The sequence below is a fragment of the Prionailurus bengalensis genome, chromosome C2 (genome assembly GCF_016509475.1).
Source record: "Prionailurus bengalensis isolate Pbe53 chromosome C2, Fcat_Pben_1.1_paternal_pri, whole genome shotgun sequence".
In the NCBI taxonomy this organism is placed as follows: Eukaryota; Metazoa; Chordata; class Mammalia; order Carnivora; family Felidae; genus Prionailurus; species Prionailurus bengalensis.
Genome location: NC_057350.1, coordinates 73,065,370 through 73,088,834, shown reverse-complemented (window position 1 = coordinate 73,088,834; position 23,465 = coordinate 73,065,370). Strand labels below are relative to the sequence as shown.

Below are 23,465 nucleotides of genomic sequence, written 5' to 3'. Positions count from 1 at the left end.
AAAAAAACAAAATTTTCAAGGAAAATCAAAAATGACTTTTAAAATTGATTATGTGATTTATATCACAATATTTTGTAATGTCATCTTGTGTTTATCTTGATAATTTGCTTTTTTTAAACTCATGACACTTTTCTTTGTTTTTTTCCATTGTCCTGCAATTTCAGAGCATATAACTTCTAATGCCAGCGATAGTGAAAGTAGTTACCGTAAGTGTTTTAAGTTACTTGTTCTTTTGTAATCACAAGTAATACATACCCTTTGGGAGTTATTGCCTTAGTGATGTGTTCTAAAAACAAAATCAGATGTGTAATATTTTTAAATTAGGGAGAGCCAAGTAAAAGTCTGTACTTCAGAAATAAAGTCCTGTATGTACAACAGCTAATTTCCAAAAATTTACAAAATTCTAAAATCCTTTTTACAAACAGTACTATTTGTATACACAGTACACTTATATGTATGTATCTTTTACAAGAAAAAAATCTGGTTAAATGAGGGATAAACTTCTATTTTGCCATTTTCTTTAGTAATTTTGTTTTTAATATGAGCATTAAAATGTTTTTAAGTAATGCTAAATTTTTGTTAGCTTTGTGTCCTTTTTTATTCTTTGTCACCAGTTCTGGGTTAACTGTTCTGGGTTAAGTTATTATTTATTACCAGCGTCTGGTGAACATACACGATGAAGGAAAATTTTTCAACAGTTGCTCAAACAATAATACTGATTTCTTTCTGGTGTACTGTGTTACATTCTTGGTATCATATTGTTAAGTGAACTATGCAAGCATGTGAAGTTTTTTTAACAGATTTGGGCATGGGAGTAACAGGGGGAGTGCATGAATTTATCAGTTGTGGTACCGTAAAAATTAAAATTGCTTTTCTAACTTTTTTTTTTTTACTGCTGTCTAATGTGAAAGTAATCTTGATTACAGATGAGTATGGCTGCTCAAAAGGTCCATCCTGTTAATATCAGTCTCTGATATTTTTTCATGTTGACAATATATACTTTTAACCCTCATTCATTTCATTGGTTGTTATTTTTTGCATAATAGTTACATAACAATTTTCTTTTTTTTGGTATGAGAATGTGATTTCTTATTAGTGTTTTATTAATGTGTAATCAGAACTCACCATAGAGCAGTTGAGTAGCTTTCTAGTCTAAAAAGAGGTAATGAAAGTATATACTGTCTGTCTCACCATTTGCATGAATTGTTAGGTGTGGAATATTCAAATTGCATGTTTTTGCTAATATATAAACCATGTTTTACAGTACTTTAAAAAGCAGCTTGTAAGTATGTATTTTATACATTATGATAATAGATAAAACAGTGAAATACACTTTTAAAGCAGTGAAATATACTTTTAAAGCCAGTATATGAATTTAAAAGCTCTACAGCTGCATACATGTGATATAAACCAGTGACAAATTTAATGAAAAGGTTGCTATAGAATCTTGATAATCAAGGGGAATATCCTCAAATATATTATACAACATTGATTGTTTTTATTGAACTGCTTGAAGTAACAGTCCTTCCTAGTTTGTTTTCTATACGTGTGTGTGTGTGTGTGTGTGTGTGTGTGTGTGTGTGTGTGTTAAGAATCCCAGGAATTTTTAACTCTCTCTTTAGTTCATTTTGCTGAGTGAAGATATAATTTGTAGACTTTTTTTTTAATTGGCTTTATTAAGCAATTCATGAATTGAGCAGCATCCCATCTAGTAGTAGAAGGGAGTACCCTTATCTAAAGCTTTTTTAAACTCATTTTTTTGTTTTAATATTGTTTTTCCTTTTTTTTTTTTTTTTTTTAATTATAGCATGGGAGAGGGGCAGGGAGAGAAAGGGAGGGCATCTTAAGCATCTCCACACAGAGCGTGGAGCCAGACATGGAGCTTGATCCCACAACCCCAGGATTATGACCTGATCCAAAATCAAGAGTTGGGACACTCAACCAGCTGAGCCACACAGGCACCACTAAACTCACTTTAAATGTTATATATATATTATTTTTTCATTTTTTAATGTTTATTTCTGAGAGAGAGAGAGAGAGAGAGACACAAGCATGAGTGGGGGAGGGGCAGAAAGAAGGAGGCACAGAATCAGAAGCAGTCTCCAGGCTTCGAGCTTTCAGCACAGAGTGCTGGGCTTCATGCAGGGCTTGAACCCAAAAACCGCAAGATCATGACCTGAGCCAAAGTCAGATGCTTAACTGACTGAGCCACCCAGGTGCCCCATAAATGTTATATTTTTAATTGAATAAATGAATTATTAGAACAATTAGTGAATTTTTTTTACCAGTAAAATAGTGACTATAGTTTTACCTTTATATTAAATTTTTTATTATAATCATAACTATAAAAAAAATAAATATATCCTGTTAAATATTGTATCTGGTGGGACCAAAAGAACAACATATTCTTAATAGCAGTAAATTGCATAAATATGCATATATATGTAGAACTGTTCTTTAAAAAGTTAATCTTTAAGAGACTTATTAGTTCTCAGCTTCTGAATAAAAATTAATGTCACATGCTTGACATCACAAATAAGATTTTAAATAGATCTAATGATAGTTTAAAACACAGAATAACAGAAAAGTAGTTGTTAAATAGCACATTTATATTTTGTTTTTTACATTTATCAAACTTATGACTTTATAATTTGCCACTTTTTTTTTCTTTTTTTTTTTTTTCTTTTTTTTTTTTAACTAAATCTTGCTGGAAATAATTCACAAAGTACATCTTTGCTGTTTTCTCAGGAAAGTGCCAGTAATTTATATGTTATGTATGACGAATTAAATTAGCATTAGTTGTCTTAATAGATTTTCTCATCTGTATTTTAACTTTCTAATAGGTGGTCAAGAAGAATATGTCTTATCTTATGAGCCAGTGAATCAACAAGAAGGTTTGTGAAGTCTGTTGATTTATAATATAATAGAAAAATATACTTCTTACTTTGGAAAATAGGTCTAACTTACACCTCAAAATAATGTTTATTAGAATTTTGCTATATTTTTTTCTATAAATATAGAAATTTGCTATATGTATCTTGTGAAGTGTGGTTTAGTTTACAGTGTTAGAATTTAGTCATTTTGTATTAGCTGTTTTATATTGCTATTTTATTTTCTAAGCAGCTTCTTTCCAGTGTTTATGATAGTGTCACTGTCCTTCAGTGACCCTTGTTCAAAATTTTGTAAACATCTTTGATCTTTCTCTGTTTTCATCTCCCTTGTCCAGTCAGTTTCTAGGTCCTATTTATCCTTCTCTCATTATCTTCCTTATTTATGACCTTCTTTTCATCCCTCCTACCATAATTCTGATCCTATCAATCTCCCTGCTTTTAGCATAATCCTTTACAATCCAGTGTAAGGTATAATCCACTTCTATTAAATCATCTTTCTAGATCACTCCTGTAATTATATCACTTCTTACACCCAGTTTCTTTTTTGCCCTTCTTTGATCTGCTTCCTAACAATTCCTACTTCAGAAAGGATCAGAAAACACTAAACTGGTGTTTTCTCATTTGTAATGAGATGATACTAGCATTGTAGAGAAACACTATCTGCTAAATTCTGAATTTAACTTGGTTGAATTGCCAAGTTTATGACTTCTAATGGGAGATTAACTTAAGTTTAAGATCTGAAAAGTGTATAAACTAGCAAGTTCAGCATCATTGATGGAGAAAGAAAAAAATATTCTTTATAACATTTAAAGATATTTTTATTCTCTGGTGAAATACATTGATTTTTGTTGAGTGTTTATTCCTTTTAACGTGCAGTTTATCTTTACAGTTAATTATACTCGACCAGTGATCATATTGGGACCTATGAAAGACAGGATAAATGATGACTTGATCTCTGAATTTCCTGACAAATTTGGATCGTGTGTTCCTCGTAAGTAAGCCACATAAATATCCTTAATTATTGTTCTTAACATTTTGTCACCATGTATCGTAAAAGCAAACATTACCATTTTTAATGGTTTATACTAAGTTATCCGTTATTCCTCCATATTATTGTCCCTTTTTAAGTTTCAATTAATCGCTGTTGTGTTAAACTTAACAAAACATTATTTAAGCAGAAAATAGATTTGTTATGTTTGTTAATACTAAACACTTCAAGTTATTTTCTATTGAAGATACAACTAGACCAAAACGAGACTATGAGGTAGATGGAAGAGATTATCATTTTGTGACTTCAAGAGAGCAGATGGAAAAAGATATCCAGGAGCATAAATTTATTGAAGCTGGCCAGTATAATAACCATCTGTATGGAACAAGTGTCCAGTCTGTGCGGGAAGTAGCAGAAAAGGTAAGCACCATGGGCACCTGGCTGGCTCAGTCGGTAAAGCAAATGACTCTTGATCTCAGGGTTATAAGTTCAAGCCCTATGTTAGATGTAGAGATTACTTAAAAATAAAAACTTTAAAAAAAAACGTACCAGAGCAATTCCAGAATATAGTTTCTAATCAGATGTGCCTTTGACAGTATAAAAGAATGATGGGATAGAAACTTTTAATTCATATTTTTGAAAAAGTATAGGCTAAATATTGTAGCATTGATCATTTTAATATTATGAATTCAACTAAATACTTAATTTTAGATGACTTAGAAAAATACAGACAGTAGATAAGGAAGATCAACAAAGAAAATGAGGACAGAAATGGTAACATGAATCTAAGGGAGGTTGTTCTTATAAGGTCCTATACATTTGCTATACATAGACCTTGTACTTGGCAATAGCTTTCCAAACGTCTAGCATAATTAAAGAACTAAGACTAGCAATGTTCATTAATAACAATGAACCAGATGTTTAAGTATAGTTGTTCTTGTACTAAGACGAAATAAAAATTTCTCCCGAATAGTCATATTTAATTAACAACAGTTTAAAAAATGCTCAGCAGCTCTGTAACAGCACAGATTTTCTGAGAGCATCCTTCAGATGATGATGTAGTCTGATGATGTATTAACATTGAGTTAAAGCAGTTTTATGGTAAAGCCAAAACCGTGTATTCCAGACAAACTGCTATGCTCAAATTACTATTTGGACCTAGAAAGTAAACATCAAGAAATTATTTTATACCTTTAAAATTAGTGGTTTAAGACTCGGTAATGGAATACCTGTAAAACATAAAGCAGTAATTCAGCATCTCAGTTTTCCATCTGTAAATACTACTCTTTTTTATAAGAGGCTTGGTTAACTCTGATTCGTTTTTAAAATTTTTTAAATGGAAATGTCCAGTGATGCCAAGAATTTGGGAAAATAGAAATCTTAGATATTTTTAGTGGGTTATAAATTAACAGAACTTCTTTTGAGAAGAGTTTGGCAATACCTAAATAAATGCTTGTACCCTGTGACTCAAAAATACACTTCTTGGTATCTAAGTAGAAATTTACTTATGATGATTATGTATAAGAATGTTCATAGCTCTTTATAATAGTGAAAAATTGGAATCAACAAAGGGAAATGGTGAGGTGCCTGGGTGGCTCACTAGGTTAAGCGACTGACTTTGACTCAGGTCATGATCTCACAGTCTGTGAGTTTAAGCTCCATGTTGGGCTTTGTGCTGACAGCTCAGAGCCTGAAGCCTACTTCAGATTTTGTGTCTCCCCCTTTCTCTGCCCCTCCCTGCTTGCTCTCACTCTCTCTCTCAAAAATAAATAAGCATAAAAAATTTTTTTAATAATTAAAAAAAAGGAAAACGGATAGTTAACTTATTTATGCAGTGGGATACAACAGCTAGAGTGAATAAACTAGAATATTCACTAGTGAGGTGTAACTACATTAATAAATCTCAAAATATAATGATGACTGTGAAGTTGCAAAGAAGACATACAGTATGATACTATCTACATAAATTTTAAAATAACATGAAACAGCCTATATGGTTTATGGATACATGCTTGGTAAACATAAAAACATGGATGGGAATCATACACACGTATTTCAGGAATATACATAAGCCACTATTCACTGGTTTTCCTTTGGGAGGAAAGGGAAGAAAATTATAGCTTTAGCTTTATTCATGATGTTATATTTCTTCTAAATTTTTTAAAAATGTAAAAAACCACATCCTCACCCTAACTGAAAGATAATGTCCAAACTTCAAATTACTGACAAACGGAAAAGTAAACACCAAGTCACAGCAAGCTATTTCTTGTGCAAGCCATGTAGAGAAGAAAATATTAGAAAGTTCCATAAAGTAAGAATATTACAAGTTCTGCTCTGATCACAATGCAGTAAAGCTATAAATGATGAGAAAATCAGAAACAGTAAGGCCCACCCAACTAGAAATTTTAAAACTATCTGTTAACTATTACATGAAAGAGAAAATACAAAATGAAATTATAAGTTTTCTTAATAACGAAAACAGTACATATCAGAATCCATGGGATACATTTAAAAGTGATCACAAGAAAATTCACAGCCTTAAAAACTTTTCCAAACAAAAATAAATAAGAATAAGTAAATAAATAAGAATAAGTAAAAGACTAGAAAGAGAGAAAGGGAGGGCATAGTAAAAATAAAAACAAAAATTATATGATAGGCAGAAGGAAGGAAATAATAAAAATAATAGAGGAAAACAGAAAAAGAAAACAAAAAGCAATAATCAATGAAACCCAATCGATGAAACCCAAAATTGGTTCTTTGAGAAGATCAGAGTCATTAATAAATGTTTAATCTGATCAGTAAAAGAGAAAAGACAAATTATCAATATCAGAAATGGGAGAGATCAAGGGATACAGGAGTACTGATGCATAGGGGCACTTGTACCCCAATGTTTATAGCAGCACTCTCAACAATAGCCAAGATATGGAAAGAGCCTGAATGTCCATCAACTGATGAATGGATAAAGAAATTGTGGTTTATATACACAATGGAGTACTACGTGGCAATGAGAAAGAATGAAATATGGCCCTTTGTAGCAACGTGGATGGAATCGGAGAGTGTGATGCTAAGTGAAATAAGCCATACAGAGAAAGACAGATACCATATGGTTTCACTCTTATGTGGATCCTGAGAAACTTAAAGAAACCCATGGGGGAGGGGAAGGAAAAAAAAAGAGAGAGAGAGGTTAAAGTGAGAGAGAGCCAAAGCATAAGAGACTCTTAAAGACTGAGAACAAACTGAGGGTTGATGGGGCGTGGGAGGGAGGGGAGGGTAGGTGATGGGTATTGAAGAGGGCATCTTTTGGGATGAGCACTGGGTGTTGTATGGAAACCAGTTTGACAATAAATTTCATATATTAAAAAAATTAAAAAAATAAAACCATCTCACAAAATTAAAACTAAACTAAAAACACTATATTATACTATCTTGCTTAAAGAATAATAATAATAAACACTGGTGTATAAAAGAAAAAAACAGAAATGGGAGAGATGACAATTTATAAATATTAAAAGGAAAATCAAAGAATATTAGGAACAACTTTATACCACTCAGTTCAACAATTTAGTTGAAATGGATAATTCAGGGATGCCTGGGTGGCTCAGTCGGTTGAGTGACGAACTTCAGCTCAGGTCATGATCTCACAGTTTGTGAGTTGGAGCCCCGTATCAGGCTGTGTGCTGACAACTCAGAGCCTGGAGCTGCTTCTGATTCTGTGTCTCCCTCTCTCTGCCCCTCCCCCACTGATGCTGTGTCTCTCTCTGTCTCAGAAATAAATAAATATTTAAAAATTAAAAAAAAAAAGAAATGGATAAATTCCTTGAAAGAAATAAACTACTTAAGCTTACTTAAGAAATATACCACTTGAATAGTCATATATGCTCTAAAGAGATTGATTTACATTTAAAAGTCACACACACAAAAATCGCCAGTTCCATGTGGCTTCACTAATAAATTCTACCAAACATTTAAGGAAGAATTCATACCCATTTTTACTATAAAATTTAAAAAGAGGGAGTACTGTCCAATTCGTTCTGTGAGTCCAACATTACCTAAATTTCTAAATCTGAAAACACAAAAAAACTACAGACCAATATTTCTTAGGAACACATCTACAGAAATGCTAAGCAAAATTTTAGCAAGTTGAATCTTAATATATAAAAAGGATAATATGCCACTGCCAAGTAGGATTTATGCAGTGAATAGAAGGTAAATACTAGAAAATCAGTTAGTGTAACTCACCATATTAAAAAGGAACTCATGGTTCCTTTTTTTCCTAAAAAAGGAAAATCATAAAATTATCTCTAGAGTTAAAGAAAAGCATTTGACAAAATCCAACACCCATCAGAAACATATCAAGGATATCTATTTTTACCACTTGTTTTCAGCATTATGCTACAAGTCCTAGCCTGCGCAATAAGTCAAAAGAAGAAATAAAAGTTTTTCAGTTTGGAGAGGAAGAAGTAAAATTGTGTTCATTTACAGATGACGTGATGGCCTATGTAAAAAGTCTGATAGAATTTACCCCAAAAAAACTACTAGAATTTGTAAGTTTAGCAACAGGGATGCCTGGGTGGCTCAGTCAGTTAAGTGTCCAACCCTTGATTTAAGCTCAAGTCATGATCTCACAGTTCGTGGGTTCAAGCCCCATGTCATGTGCTGCCCTGACTGCTAGGAGCCTGCTTAAGATTCATTCTCTCTCTCTCTCTCTCTCTCTCTCTCTCTCTCTCTCCCTCCCCCCCCCCCCCTGCTCACACATGCATGCACACTCTCTCTCTCTCAAAAATAAACATTTTTTAAAAATAAGTTGAGCAAGAATGAAGGGTACAGTATCATTCATTATACAAATCCTATATACTTAAACCACACGTAAGTTGAAATTGTGAAAACCATTACTTATAGTAGTCTCAAAAAATATTAAATACTTAGAAATAAATCTGACACAAGATTTATAGATCAGTACACTAAGAACCACAGAGCATTGCTGAGAGAATTAAAGACCTAAATAAGTGGAGAAATACACTATGTTCATGGTTTCTAAGACTTCATATTATGTAGATGTCAGTTACCTCTAAGTTGAGCTTGTAGACTCAGTACAACTCCAATCAAAATCTGAGTAGGGGCATCTGGATGGCTCAGTTGGTTAAGCCTCCGACTTCAGCTTAGATCATGATTTGTGGGTGGTTGGTTCAAGGCCCCACATCAGGCTCTGTGCTGACAGCTAAGAGCCTGGAGCCTGCTTCAGATTCATATTCTCTCTCTCTCTCTCTCTCTCTCTCTCTCTCTCTCTCTCTGTCAAAAATAAATAAACATTAAAAACATTTTAATAAAAAAATTCTAAGCAGATCTTTTTGTAGAAAATAACATGCTAATTGTAAAGCTTATAGGAAATGCAAAAATCTAGAATAGCCAAAACAACTTCGAAAAAAATCCAAGATGAAGGACTCACACTGCGTGTTTTGAGACTTATAAAAATACAGTAATCAAGATACTGTGGTAGTGGCATGAAGACATACAAGTACATCAGGACTTACTAGAGAATTCTTAAATGGACCCATGTATATATGGGCAACTGTGGACAAAAGTACAACAGCAGATCAGTGGACAAAGGGATTGTCTTTTCAGCAAATGGTGCTGGAGCAATTGACTAGCCATGCCTCATATCATATACAAAAATTAACTAAAAATAGATTATAAATGTAAACCCTAAAACTATAAACCTTGTTGAAGAAAACATTGGAGAAGAATCTTAATGACTGGTTTTGGCAAAGGTTTCTAAGATAGTATAGCAAAAACACAATCCATAAAAGAAAATAATGACAAATTGGATTTCATCGAAATTAAAATTTCTGCTCCTAAAAAACACTGTTAAAGGAATAAAAAGACAAGTCATATAGTAGGAGAAAATACTTTCAAATCATACATATATTTTCATCTCATGAAAGACTTTTATCCGGAATATGTAAAGAACTCTTACAATAATAAAGACAACCCAATTTAAAAATGGGCAAACTATTGGGGCACCTTGGTGGCTCAGTCAGTTGAGAATCAGATTCTCAGTTTCAGCTCAGGTCATGATCTCACTGTTGGTAGGGTCAAGCTTCATGTCAGGCTCTGTGCTGATAAGGCCCGAGCCTCCTTGAGATTCTGTCTCTTCTCCCTGCCCCTTCGCTGCTGTCTGTCTGTCTGTCTATCTCTCTCTCTCTCTCTCTCCCCCCCCGTCTCTCTCTCCCCACCTTTCTGTCTCCCCACCCTCTCCCTCTCCCCCCCTCTGCCCCTCTCCCCCTTTCCCCTGTTCCCTCTTTCCCCTTCCCCCCCCCTCGAATTTTAAAAAAGTTTTCTTTTTTTATGTTATTTATTTTTATTAAGTTTTTTATTTTAATTCCAGTATTGATAACATACAGTGTTATATAAGCTTCAGGTGTACAATATGGTAATTCAGCAATTCCATATATTACTCCATGCTCATTGTGGTAAGTGTGCTCTTTAATCCCGTCACCTATTTCACCCACCCACATACCCACCTCCCCTCTGGTAACCATTGGTACAAAGGTAGAGTTTTGAGTTGGTTTTACTCTTGTGCACATTTTGACTTCCTCACACCCCACCACAGGCTGTTACCATCACCTTGTACACCAACTCTAAAGCCCACCTGAGTTCTCCAGAGTGAGACCGAGGGTGACACAGGGCTTAGAGTGGGCTCAGAATATGCCACCCCAAAATACGCCAGTTTGATATATTGACTATTTTGAGCTAAAGGCACTTGAAAAACAACAGGTGTAAGAAAGGCACAATGATTTCCCCTTTTCCTCCTGAAAACAGGAGATAAAACTCCCATATGTAACAGACCCTCCCCTGCATCTGGAGGGAAAGAACATTCCAAGTTGAATTTTTACAAACAAATTTAACCAAAGTAACCCCTGTCTTCCTTTAGTCTCCTCATACATTTTAGTTACTTTTTCATAATTACTACTCTTCAATCTAGTATATAAAAAAGTTTTCTAATGGGCAAAGTATTTAAAAAGACATTTCTCTAAAGAAGATATACAAGTGGCCAATAAAAACATGAAAAGACATCCATCATAATCAGTCATTAGGGAAATGCAAATTGAAACCATAATTAGGTGCCACTACACACCCATCAGAATTACCAAGCTTTGACAGAGCTATAGAGCAATCAGAACTCTCATAGACTTTGCTGGGTGAGAAAATAAAAACATACAACCACTTTGAAAAAGAGTTTAAACATACACCTACCATATGATCCACTTCTGGAGAAAAGAGAACATATGTTCATACAACGATAATCTCTAATAACAGAAAGCAGACCAGTGGTTCTCACGAATTGAGATCATGACCTGAGCTGAGATCAAGAATGGGACACTTAACTGACTGAGCCCATGCTCACCCATGCACCCCTACTATATCCTTTCTGAATTGTCAACTCACATATATTCTTTTTTACAATAAAAGTAATTAATAAAAATTTTTTTAAGAATTTAAGGTAGAAAATAGAAAAGTAGAAAATCTAGAAAAAGTTAACACAATAGACAAACCATGAGTTGACCTGAATTTTTTAAGAAGAAAAATAACAAGTAATAGAAACAGGAAATGACAAGGGAACATACCATTGAAATAAGAGGAAATCACAAGACTACTTTCTATATCTGTATATAAATAATATTTTTTTAAGTTTGTTTATTTTGAGAGACAGAGAAAGCACAAGTGGTGGAGGGGCAGAGACAGAGAGGGAGAGAGAGAAAATCCCAAGTAGGTTTTGCACTGCCAGCACAGAGCCTGATGTGGGGCTCAAACTCATGAAACCATGAGATAATGACCTGAGCCAAAACCAAGAGTTGGACCAACTGAGCCATGCAGGTGTTTGTATATAAATAAATTTCAAACTTGGTTGCAGGGCGCCTCAGTGGCTCAGTTGGTTAAGTGTCCGACTCTTGATTTTAGCTCAGGTCATGATCTCACAGTTCGTGAGTTCAAGCCCCGCATCAGGCTCTGTGCTGACAGTGAAGAACCTGCTTGAGATTCTGTCTCCCTCTTTCTCTGCCCCTCCCCTGATCAGTCTCTATTTCTCTCTCTGTCAAAATAAAGAAACATGAGGGGGGAAAAACTTGGTTGCAATGGAAATTTTTTTAGAAAACTATGGTATACCAAAATTGACCTGTCAGAAATGGAAAGCTTTCTTTAGAAGAAATAGAGCACGTTATCAAGGAACTACCCCACCCACAAAGAGCACCAGGCACAGATGGCTTCACAGGAGAATTCTATCTAATCCCAAAGGTTAGACTGTTCTAAAGCTCTACAAACTATTCAAGAGCATTCTTTTTATGAAGCAAGTATAATATTGATATCTAAGCCAGCTAGAGACAGAAAAAATCATAAACCAATATCAAATACTAATGCAAAAACATTAAATATTTTAGGAAACAGAATCCCATAGCACGTTGCAAAACTAATACACCATAACCAAATGGGTTATGACCCATAACCAAATAAATGGTTATGACCTTAAAGAAATTTAAGGTCAGCTCAAAGTTAGAAAATTCATCAATATAATCTACCACAGATCTAAAGAGAAAAATCAAAAATTTCCAGATGCCTAAAAATCTTTTGGTAGAATTCAGTACCTTACCAGGGGGAAGAAAAACTTAAAAATACAGAGATTGGTGTTACTTTTAAAAAAGAAAAGGAGATGGAGCACTTGGCTGACTCAGTCAAAAGAGCATGTGACTCTTGATTTCCAGGTCATGAGTTCAAGTCCCACGTGGGGTGTAGAGATAAATAAATTTTTAAAAGCTGTAAATAGAGACTTAGATGGATGAATGGATGGATACATATTCTTTTAAATATTTAATGGGAAAAATACAAGGCAAAATACGAGGAAATTCCATTATGTTGAAGAACAAAGCAAGGATGTCTGTTATCTCCACTACTATTCAACATTGTACCCAAGGTATTCATTGTACTTGAGGCATTAGTCAATGCTGTTAGACCAGAGAAGTCAATTAGAGGCATAGAATTGGGGGGAAAGTAAAACTAGCTAGATTTTCAGATAGTAGTATACCTGGGAAACCATTCAAAATCTATCATAAAATTTATTTTGTAAAATAAATTATAAAGTATTACAAAATTAAAGACAATTATAAAATGAAAGTCACTTAAAAAAAACTAGAGTAGGGTCAAGACAGAGGAAGATGGCGGCGTAGGAGGACGCTGGGCTCACCGCGCGTCCTGCTGATCACTTAGATTCCACCTACACCTGCCTAAATAACCCAGAAAACCGCCAGAGGATTAGCAGAACGGAGTCGCCGGAGCCAAGCGCGCTCCACGGACTGGCCAGAGGGAGCCGGGGCGGAGGGGCGGCTCGCTGGCCAAGCAGAGCCCCCGAGTCTGGCTGGCAAAAGCGGAGAGGCCTGACGGACTGTGTTCCGACAGCAAGCGCGACTTAGCGTCTGGGAGGTCATAAGTTAACAGCTCTGCTCGGAAAGCGGAAAGGCTGGAGGACAAAGGGAGGGAGAGCTGCTGAGCCCCCGGACGACAGAGCTCAGTTTGGTGGGTAACAAAGGCGCTCGCCAGCGCCATCTCCCCCGCCCATCCCCCAGCCTAAATCCCAAAGAGAACCAGTTCCTGCCAGGGAACTTGCTCGCTCCGCGCAAACACCCAACTCTGTGCTTCTGCGGAGCCAAACCTCCGGCACCGGATCTGACTCCCTCCCGCTGCCACAGGGCCCCTCCTGAAGTGGATCACTTAAGGAGAAGCGAGCTAAGCCTTCCCCTCCTGCCCCCGTGCACCTTGCCTACCCACCCCAGCTAATACGCCAGATCCCCAGCACCACCAGCCTGGCAGTGTGCAAGTAGCCCAGACGGGCCACGCCACCCCACAGTGAATCCCGCCCCTAGGAGAAGGGAAGAGAAGGCACACACCAGTCTGACTGTGGCCCCAGCGGTGGGCTGGGGGCAGACATCAGGTCGGACTGCGGCCCCGCCCACCAACTCCAGTTATACACCACAGCACAGGGGAAGTGCCCTGCAGGTCCTCACCATGCCAGGGACTATCCAAAATGACCAAGCGGAAGAATTCCCCTCAGAAGAATCTCCAGGAAATAACAACAGCTAATGAGCTGATCAAAAAGGATTTAAATAATATAACAGAAAGTGAATTTAGAATAATAGTCATAAAATTAATCGCTGGGCTTGAAAACAGTATAGAGGACAGCAGAGAATCTCTTGCTACAGAGATCAAGGGACTAAGGAACAGTCACGAGGAGCTGAAAAACGCTTTAAACAAAATGCAAAACAAAATGGAAATGACGACGGCTCGGATTGAAGAGGCAGAGGAGAGAATAGGTGAACTAGAAGATAAAGTTATGGAAAAAGAGGAAGCTTAGAAAAAGAGCCAAAAATTCCAGGAGTATGAGGGGAAAATTAGAGAACTAAGTGATACACTAAAAAGAAATAATAGACGCATAATTGGTATCCCAGAGGAGGAAGAGAGAGGGAAAGGTGCTGAAGGGGTACTTGAAGAAATAATAGCTGAGAACTTCCCTGAACTGGGGAAGGAAAAAGGCATTGAAATCCAAGAGGCACAGAGAACTCCCTTCAGACGTAACTTGAATCGATCTTCTGCACGACATATCATAGTGAAACTGGCAAAATACAAGGATAAAGAGAAAATTCTGAAAGCAGCAAGGGGTAAACGTGCCCTCACATATAAAGGGAGACCTATAAGACTCGTGACTGATCTCTCTTTTGAAACTTGGCAGGCCAGAAAGAATTGGCACGAGATTTTCAGTGTGCTAGACAGAAAAAATATGCAGCCGAGAATCCTTTATCCAGCAAGTCTGTCATTTAGAATAGAAGGAGAGATAAAGGTCTTCCCAAACAAACAAAAACTGAAGGAATTTGTCACCACTAAACCAGCCCTACAAGAGATCCTAAGGGGGACCCTGTGAGACAAAGTACCAGAGACATCACTACAAGCATAAAACATACAGACATCACAATGACTCTAAACCCGTATCTTTCTATAATAACACTGAATGTAAATGGATTAAATGCGCCAACCAAAAGACATAGAGTATCAGAATGGATAAAAAAACAAGACCCACCTATTTGCTGTCTACAAGAGACTCATTTTAGACCTGAGGACACCTTTAGATTGAGAGTGAGGGGATGGAGAATGATTTATCATGCGACTGGAAGCCAAAAGAAAGCTGGAGTAGCCATACTTATATCAGACAAACTAGACTTTATTTTTTTTTTTAATTTTTTTTTCAACATTTATTTATTTTTGGGACAGAGAGAGACAGAGCATGAACGGGGGTGGGGCAGAGAGAGAGGGAGACACAGAATCGGAAACAGGCTCCAGGCTCCGAGCCATCAGCCCAGAGCCCGACGCGGGGCTCGAACTCACGGACCGTGAGATCGTGACCTGGCTGAAATCGGACGCTTAACCGACTGCGCCACCCAGGCGCCCCCAGACAAACTAGACTTTAAATTAAAGGCTGTAACAAGAGATGAAGAAGGACATTATATAATAGTTACAGGGTCTATCCATCAGGAAGAGCTAACAATTATAAATGTCTATGCGCCGAATACCGGAGCCCCCAAATATATACAACAATTACTCATAAACATAAGCAACCTTATTGAGAAGAATGTGGTAATTGCAGGGGACTTTAATACCCCACTTACAGAAATGGATAGATCATCTAGACACACGGTCAATAAAGAAACAAGGGCCCTGAATGAGACATTGGATCAGATGGACTTGACAGATATATTTAGAACTCTGCATCCCAAAGCAACAGAATATACTTTCTTCTCGAGTGCACATGGAACATTCTCCAAGATAGATCATATACTGGGTCACAAAACAGCCCTTCATAAGTTTACAAGAATTGAAATTATACCATGCATACTTTCAGACCACAATGCTATGAAGCTTGAAATCAACCACAGAAAAAAGTCTGGAAAACCTCCAAAAGCATGGAGGTTAAAGAACACCCTACTAACGAATGAGTGGGTCAACCAGGCAATTAGAGAAGAAATTAAAAAATATATGGAAACAAACGAAAATGAAAATACAACAATCCAAACACTTTGGGACGCAGCGAAGGCAGTCCTGAGAGGAAAATACATTGCAATCCAGGCCTATCTCAAGAAACAAGAAAAATCCCAAATACAAAATCTAACAGCACACCTAAAGGAAATAGAAGCAGAACAGCAAAGGCAGCCTAAACCCAGCAGAAGAAGAGAAATAATAAAGATCAGAGCAGAAATAAACAATATAGAATCTAAAAAAAACTGTAGAGCAGATCAACGAAACCAAGAGTTGGTTTTTTGAAAAAATAAACAAAATTGACAAACCTCTAGCCAGGCTTCTCAAAAAGAAAAGGGAGATGACCCAAATAGATAAAATCATGAATGAAAATGGAATTATTACAACCAATCCCTCAGAGATACAAACAATTATCAGGGAATACTATGGAAAATTATATGCCAACAAATTGGACAACCTGGAAGAAATGGACAAATTCCTGAACACCCACACTCTTCCAAAACTCAATCAGGAGGAAATAGAAAGCTTGAACAGACCCATAACCAGTGAAGAAATTGAATCGGTTATCAAAAATCTCCCAACAGGGGCGCCTGGGTGGCGCAGTCGGTTAAGCGTCCGACTTCAGCCAGGTCACGATCTCGCGGTCCGCGAGTTCGAGCCCCGCGTCAGGCTCTGGGCTGATGGCTCAGAGCCTGGAGCCTGTTTCCGATTCTGTGTCTCCCTCTCTCTCTGCCCCTCCCCCGTTCATGCTCTGTCTCTCTCTGTCCCAAAAAATAAATAAATGTTGAAAAAAAAAAAAAAATCTCCCAACAAATAAGAGTCCAGGACCAGATGGCTTCCCAGGGGAGTTCTACCAGACGTTTAAAGCAGAGATAATACCTATCGTTCTCAAGCTATTCCAAGAAATAGAAAGGGAAGGAAAACTTCCAGACTCATTCTATGAAGCCAGTATTACTTTGATTCCTAAGCCAGACAGAGACACAGTAAAAAAAGAGAACTACAGGCCAATATCCCTGATGAATATGGATGCAAAAATTCTCAATAAGATACTAGCAAATCGAATTCAACGGCATATAAAAAGAATTATTCACCATGATCAAGTGGGATTCATTCCTGGGATGCAGGGCTGGTTCAACATTCGCAAATCAATCAACGTGATACATCACATTAACAAAAAAAAAGAGAAGAACCATATGATCCTGTCAATCGATGCAGAAAAGGCCTTTGACAAAATCCAGCACCCTTTCTTAATAAAAACCCTTGAGAAAGTCGGGATAGAAGGAACATACTTAAAGATCATAAAAGCCATTTATGAAAAGCCCACAGCTAACATCATCCTCAACAGGGAAAAACTGAGAGCTTTTTCCCTGAGATCAGGAACACGACAGGGATGCCCACTCTCACCGCTGCTGTTTAACATAGTGCTGGAAGTTCTAGCATCAGCAATCAGACAACAAAAGGAAATCAAAGGCATCAAAATTGGCAAAGATGAAGTCAAGCTTTCGCTTTTTGCAGATGAGATGCTATTATACATGGAAAATCCGATAGACTCCACCAAAAGTCTGCTAGAACTGATACAGGAATTCAGCAAAGTTGCAGGATACAAAATCAATGTACAGAAATCAGTTGCATTCTTATACACTAACAATGAAGCAACAGAAAGACAAATAAAGAAACTGATCCCATTCACAATTGCACCAAGAAGCATAAAATACCTAGGAATAAATCTAACCAAAGATGTAAAGGATCTGTATGCTGAAAACTATAGAAAGCTTATGAAGGTAATTGAAGAAGATTTAAAGAAATGGAAAGACATTCCCTGCTCATGGATTGGAAAAATAAATATTGTCAAAATGTCAATACTACCCAAAGCTATCTACACATTCAATGCAATCCCAATCAAAATTGCACCAGCATTCTTCTCGAAACTAGAACAAGCAATCCTAAAATTCATATGGAACCACAAAAGGCCCCGAATAGCCAAAGTAATTTTGAAGAAGACCAAAGCAGGAGGCATCACAATCCCAGACTTTAGCCTCTACTACAAAGCTGTCATCATCAAGACAGCATGGTACTGGCACCAAAACAGACACATAGACCAATGGAATAGAATAGAAACCCCAGAACTAGACCCACAAACGTATGGCCAACTCATCTTTGACAAAGCAGGAAAGAACATCCAATGGAAAAAAGACAGCCTCTTTAACAAATGGTGCTGGGAGAACTGGACAGCAACATGCAGAAGGTTGAAACTAGACCACTTTCTCACACCATTCACAAAAATAAACTCAAAATGGATAAAGGACCTGAATGTGAGACAGGAAACCATCAAAACCTTAGAGGAGAAAGCAGGAAAAGACCTCTCTGACCTCAGCTGCAACAATTTCTTCCTCGACACATCCCCAAAGGCAAGGGAATTAAAAGCAAAAGTGAATTACTGGGACCTTATGAAGATAAAAAGCTTCTGCACAGCAAAGGAAACAACCAACAAAACTAAAAGGCAACCAATGGAATGGGAAAAGATATTTGCAAATGACATATCGGACAAAGGGCTAGTATCCAAAATCTATAAAGAGCTCACCAAACTCCACACCCGAAAAACAAATAACCCAGTGAAGAAATGGGCAGAAAACATGAATAGACACTTCTCTAAAGAAGACATCCGGATGGCCAACAGGCACATGAAAAGATGTTCAGCGTCGCTCCTGATCAGGGAAATACAAATCAAAACCACACTCAGGTATCACCTCACGCCAGTCAGAGTGGCCAAAATGAACACATCAGGAGACTATAGATGCTGGAGAGGATGTGGAGAAACGGGAACCCTCTTGCACTGTTGGTGGGCATGCAGATTGGTGCAGCCGCTCTGGAAAGCAGTGTGGAGGTTCCTCAGAAAATTAAAAATAGACCTATCCTATGACCCAGCAATAGCACTGCTAGGAATTTATCCAAGGGATACAGGAGTACTGATGCATAGGGCCACTTGTATCCCAATGTTCATAGCAGCACTCTCAACAATAGCCAAATTATGGAAAGAGCCTAAATGTCCATCAACTGATGAATGGATAAAGAAATTGTGGTTTATATACACAATGGAATACTATGTGGCAATGAGAAAAAATGAAATATGGCCTTTTGTAGCAACATGGATGGAACTGGAGTGTGATGCTAAGTGAAATAAGCCATACAGAAAAAGACAGATACCATATGGTTTCACTCTTATGTGGATCCTGAGAAACTTAACAGGAACCCATGGGGGAGGGGAAGGAAAAAAAAAAAAAAAAAAGGTTAGACTGGGAGAGAGCCAAAGCATAAGAGACTGTTAAAAACTGAGAACAAACTGAGGGTTGATGGGGGGTGGGAGGGAGGAGAGGGTGGATGATGGGTATTGAGGAGGGCACCTTTTGGGATGAGCACTGGGTGTTGTATGGAAACCAATTGGACAATAAATTTCATATATTAAAAAAAAAAACTAGAGTAAGGTTATCCGTATATAAAATTAAGATGTGGTGCTCACTTTGGCTGCACATATACTAAAATTAGAAGTATCCAGAGAAGGTTAGCATGGCTCCTGCTCAAGGATATCACACAAAGAATAATATGGATATGTCAAAAAGACACAGAAGCCAGCCTGTGGAGCCCCCAAGTGGCCAAGTCTGGGATAATTTGAATGTTTAAATGTTTATAACTAATTATAACATAAAGAATAAAATAAGTGGGAATCCAAGCTGGTGCAGCCACTCTGGAAAACAGTATGGAGGTTCCTCAAAAAACTAAAAATAGAGCTACCCTGCGACCCAGCAATTGCACTACTAGGCATTTATCCAAGAGATACAGATGTGCTGTTTCGAAGGGACACGTGCACCCCCATGTTTATAGCAGTACTATCAACAATAGCCAAAGTATGGAAAGAGCCCAAATGTCCATCGATGAATGAATGGATAAAGAAGATGTGCTATATATATATATATATATATATATATATATATGTGTGTGTGTGTGTGTGTGCGCGCGCGTGCGCGCAATGGAGTATTACTTGGCAATCAAAAGAATGAAATCTTGCCATTTGCAACTACGTGGATGGAACTGGAGGGTATTATGCTAAGTCAAATTAGAGACAAAAATCATGACTTCACTCATGAGGACTTTAAGAGACAAAACAGGTGAACATAAGAGGAGGGAAACAAAAGTAATATAAAAACAGGGAGGGGAACAAAACGGAGGAGACTAATAAATATGGAGAACAAACTGAGGGTTATGGGAGGGGTTGTGGGGGGGCGTGGGCTAAATGGGTAATGGGCACTAAGGAAACTACTCCTGAAATCATTGTTGCACTATATGCTAATTTGGATGTAAATTTAAAAAAATAAAAAAACAAGTTAAAATAAAAAAGAATAAAATAAGGATCCAAGAAGAATCCATAATGGTACCAATAAGTACATGAATAAATAAATAAACTGACAGAAGGGAAAGCATTGCCTTAACATTAGAATATCTAATAAAGATAGGAAGAATGATGATATTGGGAGATCTCCCTGGACAACCACCATGGTAATAATTGTTCATAATAATAGTTCAAACAAGAACTAATAATAGTTCAAACAAGAACTATCAATGTTTGCTAAAATTAGTGAGTCAATTAATATCTTATGAGAAACAGGGTATTTACATCTCAACAAATCCTCCCCCAAAATACTTACCAGTTACAAAGGAAAAAATTGTAATTTTATAATGAACGTGGCAGATAAAACCTAAACAAGTGATCAAAATTAACATCACTAGCATAGTAATAGGACAAATAGATATTATATGCCTCTTGATATGATGAATTGAGAAGGATACAGCATCACTTCTGTGGTATTCCTGCCAAAATGTGTAGCATGGGAAATATCAGGTACCAGGGTTGAGGCATATTCTTTGAAAAAAGAAAATAATCTGTACTCTTCAAAAATACCAAGATCGTGAAAGACAAAGACTGAAGAACTATGCCAGATTGACAGACTAAAGAGACATTACAACCAAATGCAATGTATGATCTTGGATTGGATCCTGAACCAGGAAGTTTTTTTTCTTTAGTACTAAAGGACATTAGGTGGCCAACTGAAATTATACTGTGATTATATAAGAGATGTCATTATTTTTAGGAAATAGGGGGTGAAGTATTATGTCTGCAATTTACTCTCAAATTGTTTTGTATGTATATAGAGAGGAATAAAATAAAGCAAACATGATAGAATGTTAATGTTTCAGCATAGCATTTTTTTAATTCCTGAGCAATCACCTAAAATATTAATGTCTAATAAAAATAGATAGTGGGTACATATGTGTGTATTACTTTCTTTTTTTTTGAGTATTTTTTAAGAGAGAGCATGCATGCAGGCAGTAGAGGGGCAGAGAGAAGGGGAGAGAGACAGAATCCCATGCAGGCTCCACACTATCAGCACAGAGTCCAACGTGCGGCTCAAACTCACAAATTGTGAAATCATAACTTGAGCTGAAGTCAAAAGTCAGACGCTTAATCAACTAAGCCACCCAGGTTCCCTGTGTCTATTATTTTCTATATGTTTGAAGTCTTATACAGTATTAAATTTTTTATTTTAAATATCCCTACTAAATTGAAATTGTTTATTGAAGTACACTTAAGCTCTTAGATTATAAAATGCATGATGAGGCAGTATGTAATTTAAAATATAATTAAAATCTATTTGATAAGTTATGATTACTACCCTATTTAACATGAACAGACTCATCTTTATTAAAAATCCAAATGGCCTTTGTAAGTGAATTTAAGCATTTCAGAAAAGTGTCTTAAATCCAGAAGTGGGGTCCCCAATTGCCAGTTTGTGTTAAAGTCCCCAATAAAATGAGAAATAAATTAGTGGTATATAAGGTTTTATAAATTTCAATTTATTCAGTTTTAAAGATTCTTCTTCATTTTAGGTATTTTCCCTCTTGTTGATTATGTATTGTTTTATGAAATGGTGGTTGTAGTAAGGTGGTTTATTAGGTGTTTAGGGTGTTTTATTTTTCTTGGTAAAATAAGTTAGGAACCCCATATTGGTTGCCATTTGGAGACCGATCTATGAAAGCTAGGAGTAAGGGAACTGTATTTTCATTCCTTTTTAAATGTAATATTTGAAAATGGAAAATTAATTATTCATAGTCATCATTCATTGTCTTCATTTCCCCTCTGAAATTTGCTAACAGAAATGACAAGTTTGCTTAAAGTGAACAGGATCCAAACATATCATAATCCATATTTTGTACCTGTAGGAAATGTACCTTTGAAATGATTGAAAATACTTAGTTCACTTGTTTTTCTTCTTTATTTCCTCTATTTTAGGGCAAACATTGTATCCTCGATGTCTCTGGAAATGCCATAAAGAGATTACAGATTGCACAACTTTACCCAATCTCCATTTTTATTAAACCCAAATCCATGGAAAATATCATGTAAGTGTAAATGCCTAAGGCACAAGTCTCTAAGTACAAATCCAGTCTGTTACTTATTATATTGGGTAATTTACTTATCTTCCCTGTGTTTCCGTTCCCTTATCTGTAAAATGGAAATAGTAGCATACACCCTCCTCATATGGTTATTGTGAGGATTAAATAAGCGTTCTGTAATACACCTATCATCATCATCATTAATATACTAAAGTATAAGGTAATATGTATTAGAATTTTAAGTCTGAATGGTCACATGTGGCTAATAATTACTGAATGGGGCAGTGTAGTTCTGGGTAACCACTAAAAAGATAAAATAATGTATACCTATTTATAATAGAGGGCAGAAATCGAATGTAAATAAAACTAAAAGAAGATAGGAAAGAGCAAATAGAAACAGAACAGATGGGACAAGGATACAGACACTGAGATGCCTTTTTTTTTTTAGTGTTTGTTTATTTTTGAGATAGAGAGACAGAGCGAGCCGGGGAGGGGCAGAGAGAGAGGGAGACACAGAATCCAAAGCAGGCTCCAGACTCCAAGCTGTCAGCCCAGAGCCCAATGCAGGGCTTGAACTCACGAACCAGGAGATCATGACCTGAGCCAAAGTCGGACGCTTAACCAACTGAGCCACCCAGGCACCCCCTTTATTTTTTTTTAAGTTTATTTATTTATTTTGAGAGAGAAAGTGAGCAAGCACAAGCAGGGGGAGGGGCAGAGAGAGAGAGGGAGAGAGAGAATCCCAAGCAGGCTCCATGCTCAGTGCAGAGCCCAATGCAGGGCTCAGTCCCACAACCTCAAGATTATGACCTGAGCCAAAATCAAGAGTCAGACCCTTAACCAACTGAACTACCCACGCACCCCAGACAGTAAGATGCTTTAAATGAACCCAAGTACATTTTTCATTAACTTAATGCTAGACTAAGTGGTCTGATTAAAATACAAAGATTGTGGGGCACCTGGGTGGCTCAGTCGGTTAAGCTTCTTACTTCAGCTTAGGTCATGATCTCACAGCTTGTGAGTTCAAACCCTGCATCCGGTTCCATGCTGACAGCTCAGAGCCTGGA

General features: G+C 36.8%; 1 protein-coding gene and 1 pseudogene across 32 annotated transcripts in view; both read left to right on the top strand.

The window, feature by feature from the left end:
• DLG1 (discs large MAGUK scaffold protein 1) overlaps nt 1-23,465 on the top strand; it is a 279,606-nt gene that overhangs the window by 242,720 nt on the left and 13,421 nt on the right. For 18 of the 32 annotated variants that reach the window (XM_043594503.1, XM_043594514.1, XM_043594502.1 and 15 more), the window contains 6 exons: nt 165-206; nt 912-947; nt 2,844-2,894; nt 3,781-3,882; nt 4,127-4,299; nt 22,295-22,404. In XM_043594503.1, the coding sequence (XP_043450438.1) occupies nt 165-206; nt 912-947; nt 2,844-2,894; nt 3,781-3,882; nt 4,127-4,299; nt 22,295-22,404 (514 nt within the window). The remainder of the gene's footprint in view (nt 1-164; nt 207-911; nt 948-2,843; nt 2,895-3,780; nt 3,883-4,126; nt 4,300-22,294; nt 22,405-23,465) is intronic. The other 14 variants (XM_043594508.1, XM_043594528.1, XM_043594523.1 and 11 more) reach the window with 2 other exon arrangements.
• On the top strand, nt 19,461-19,561 carry LOC122492483 (annotated as a pseudogene).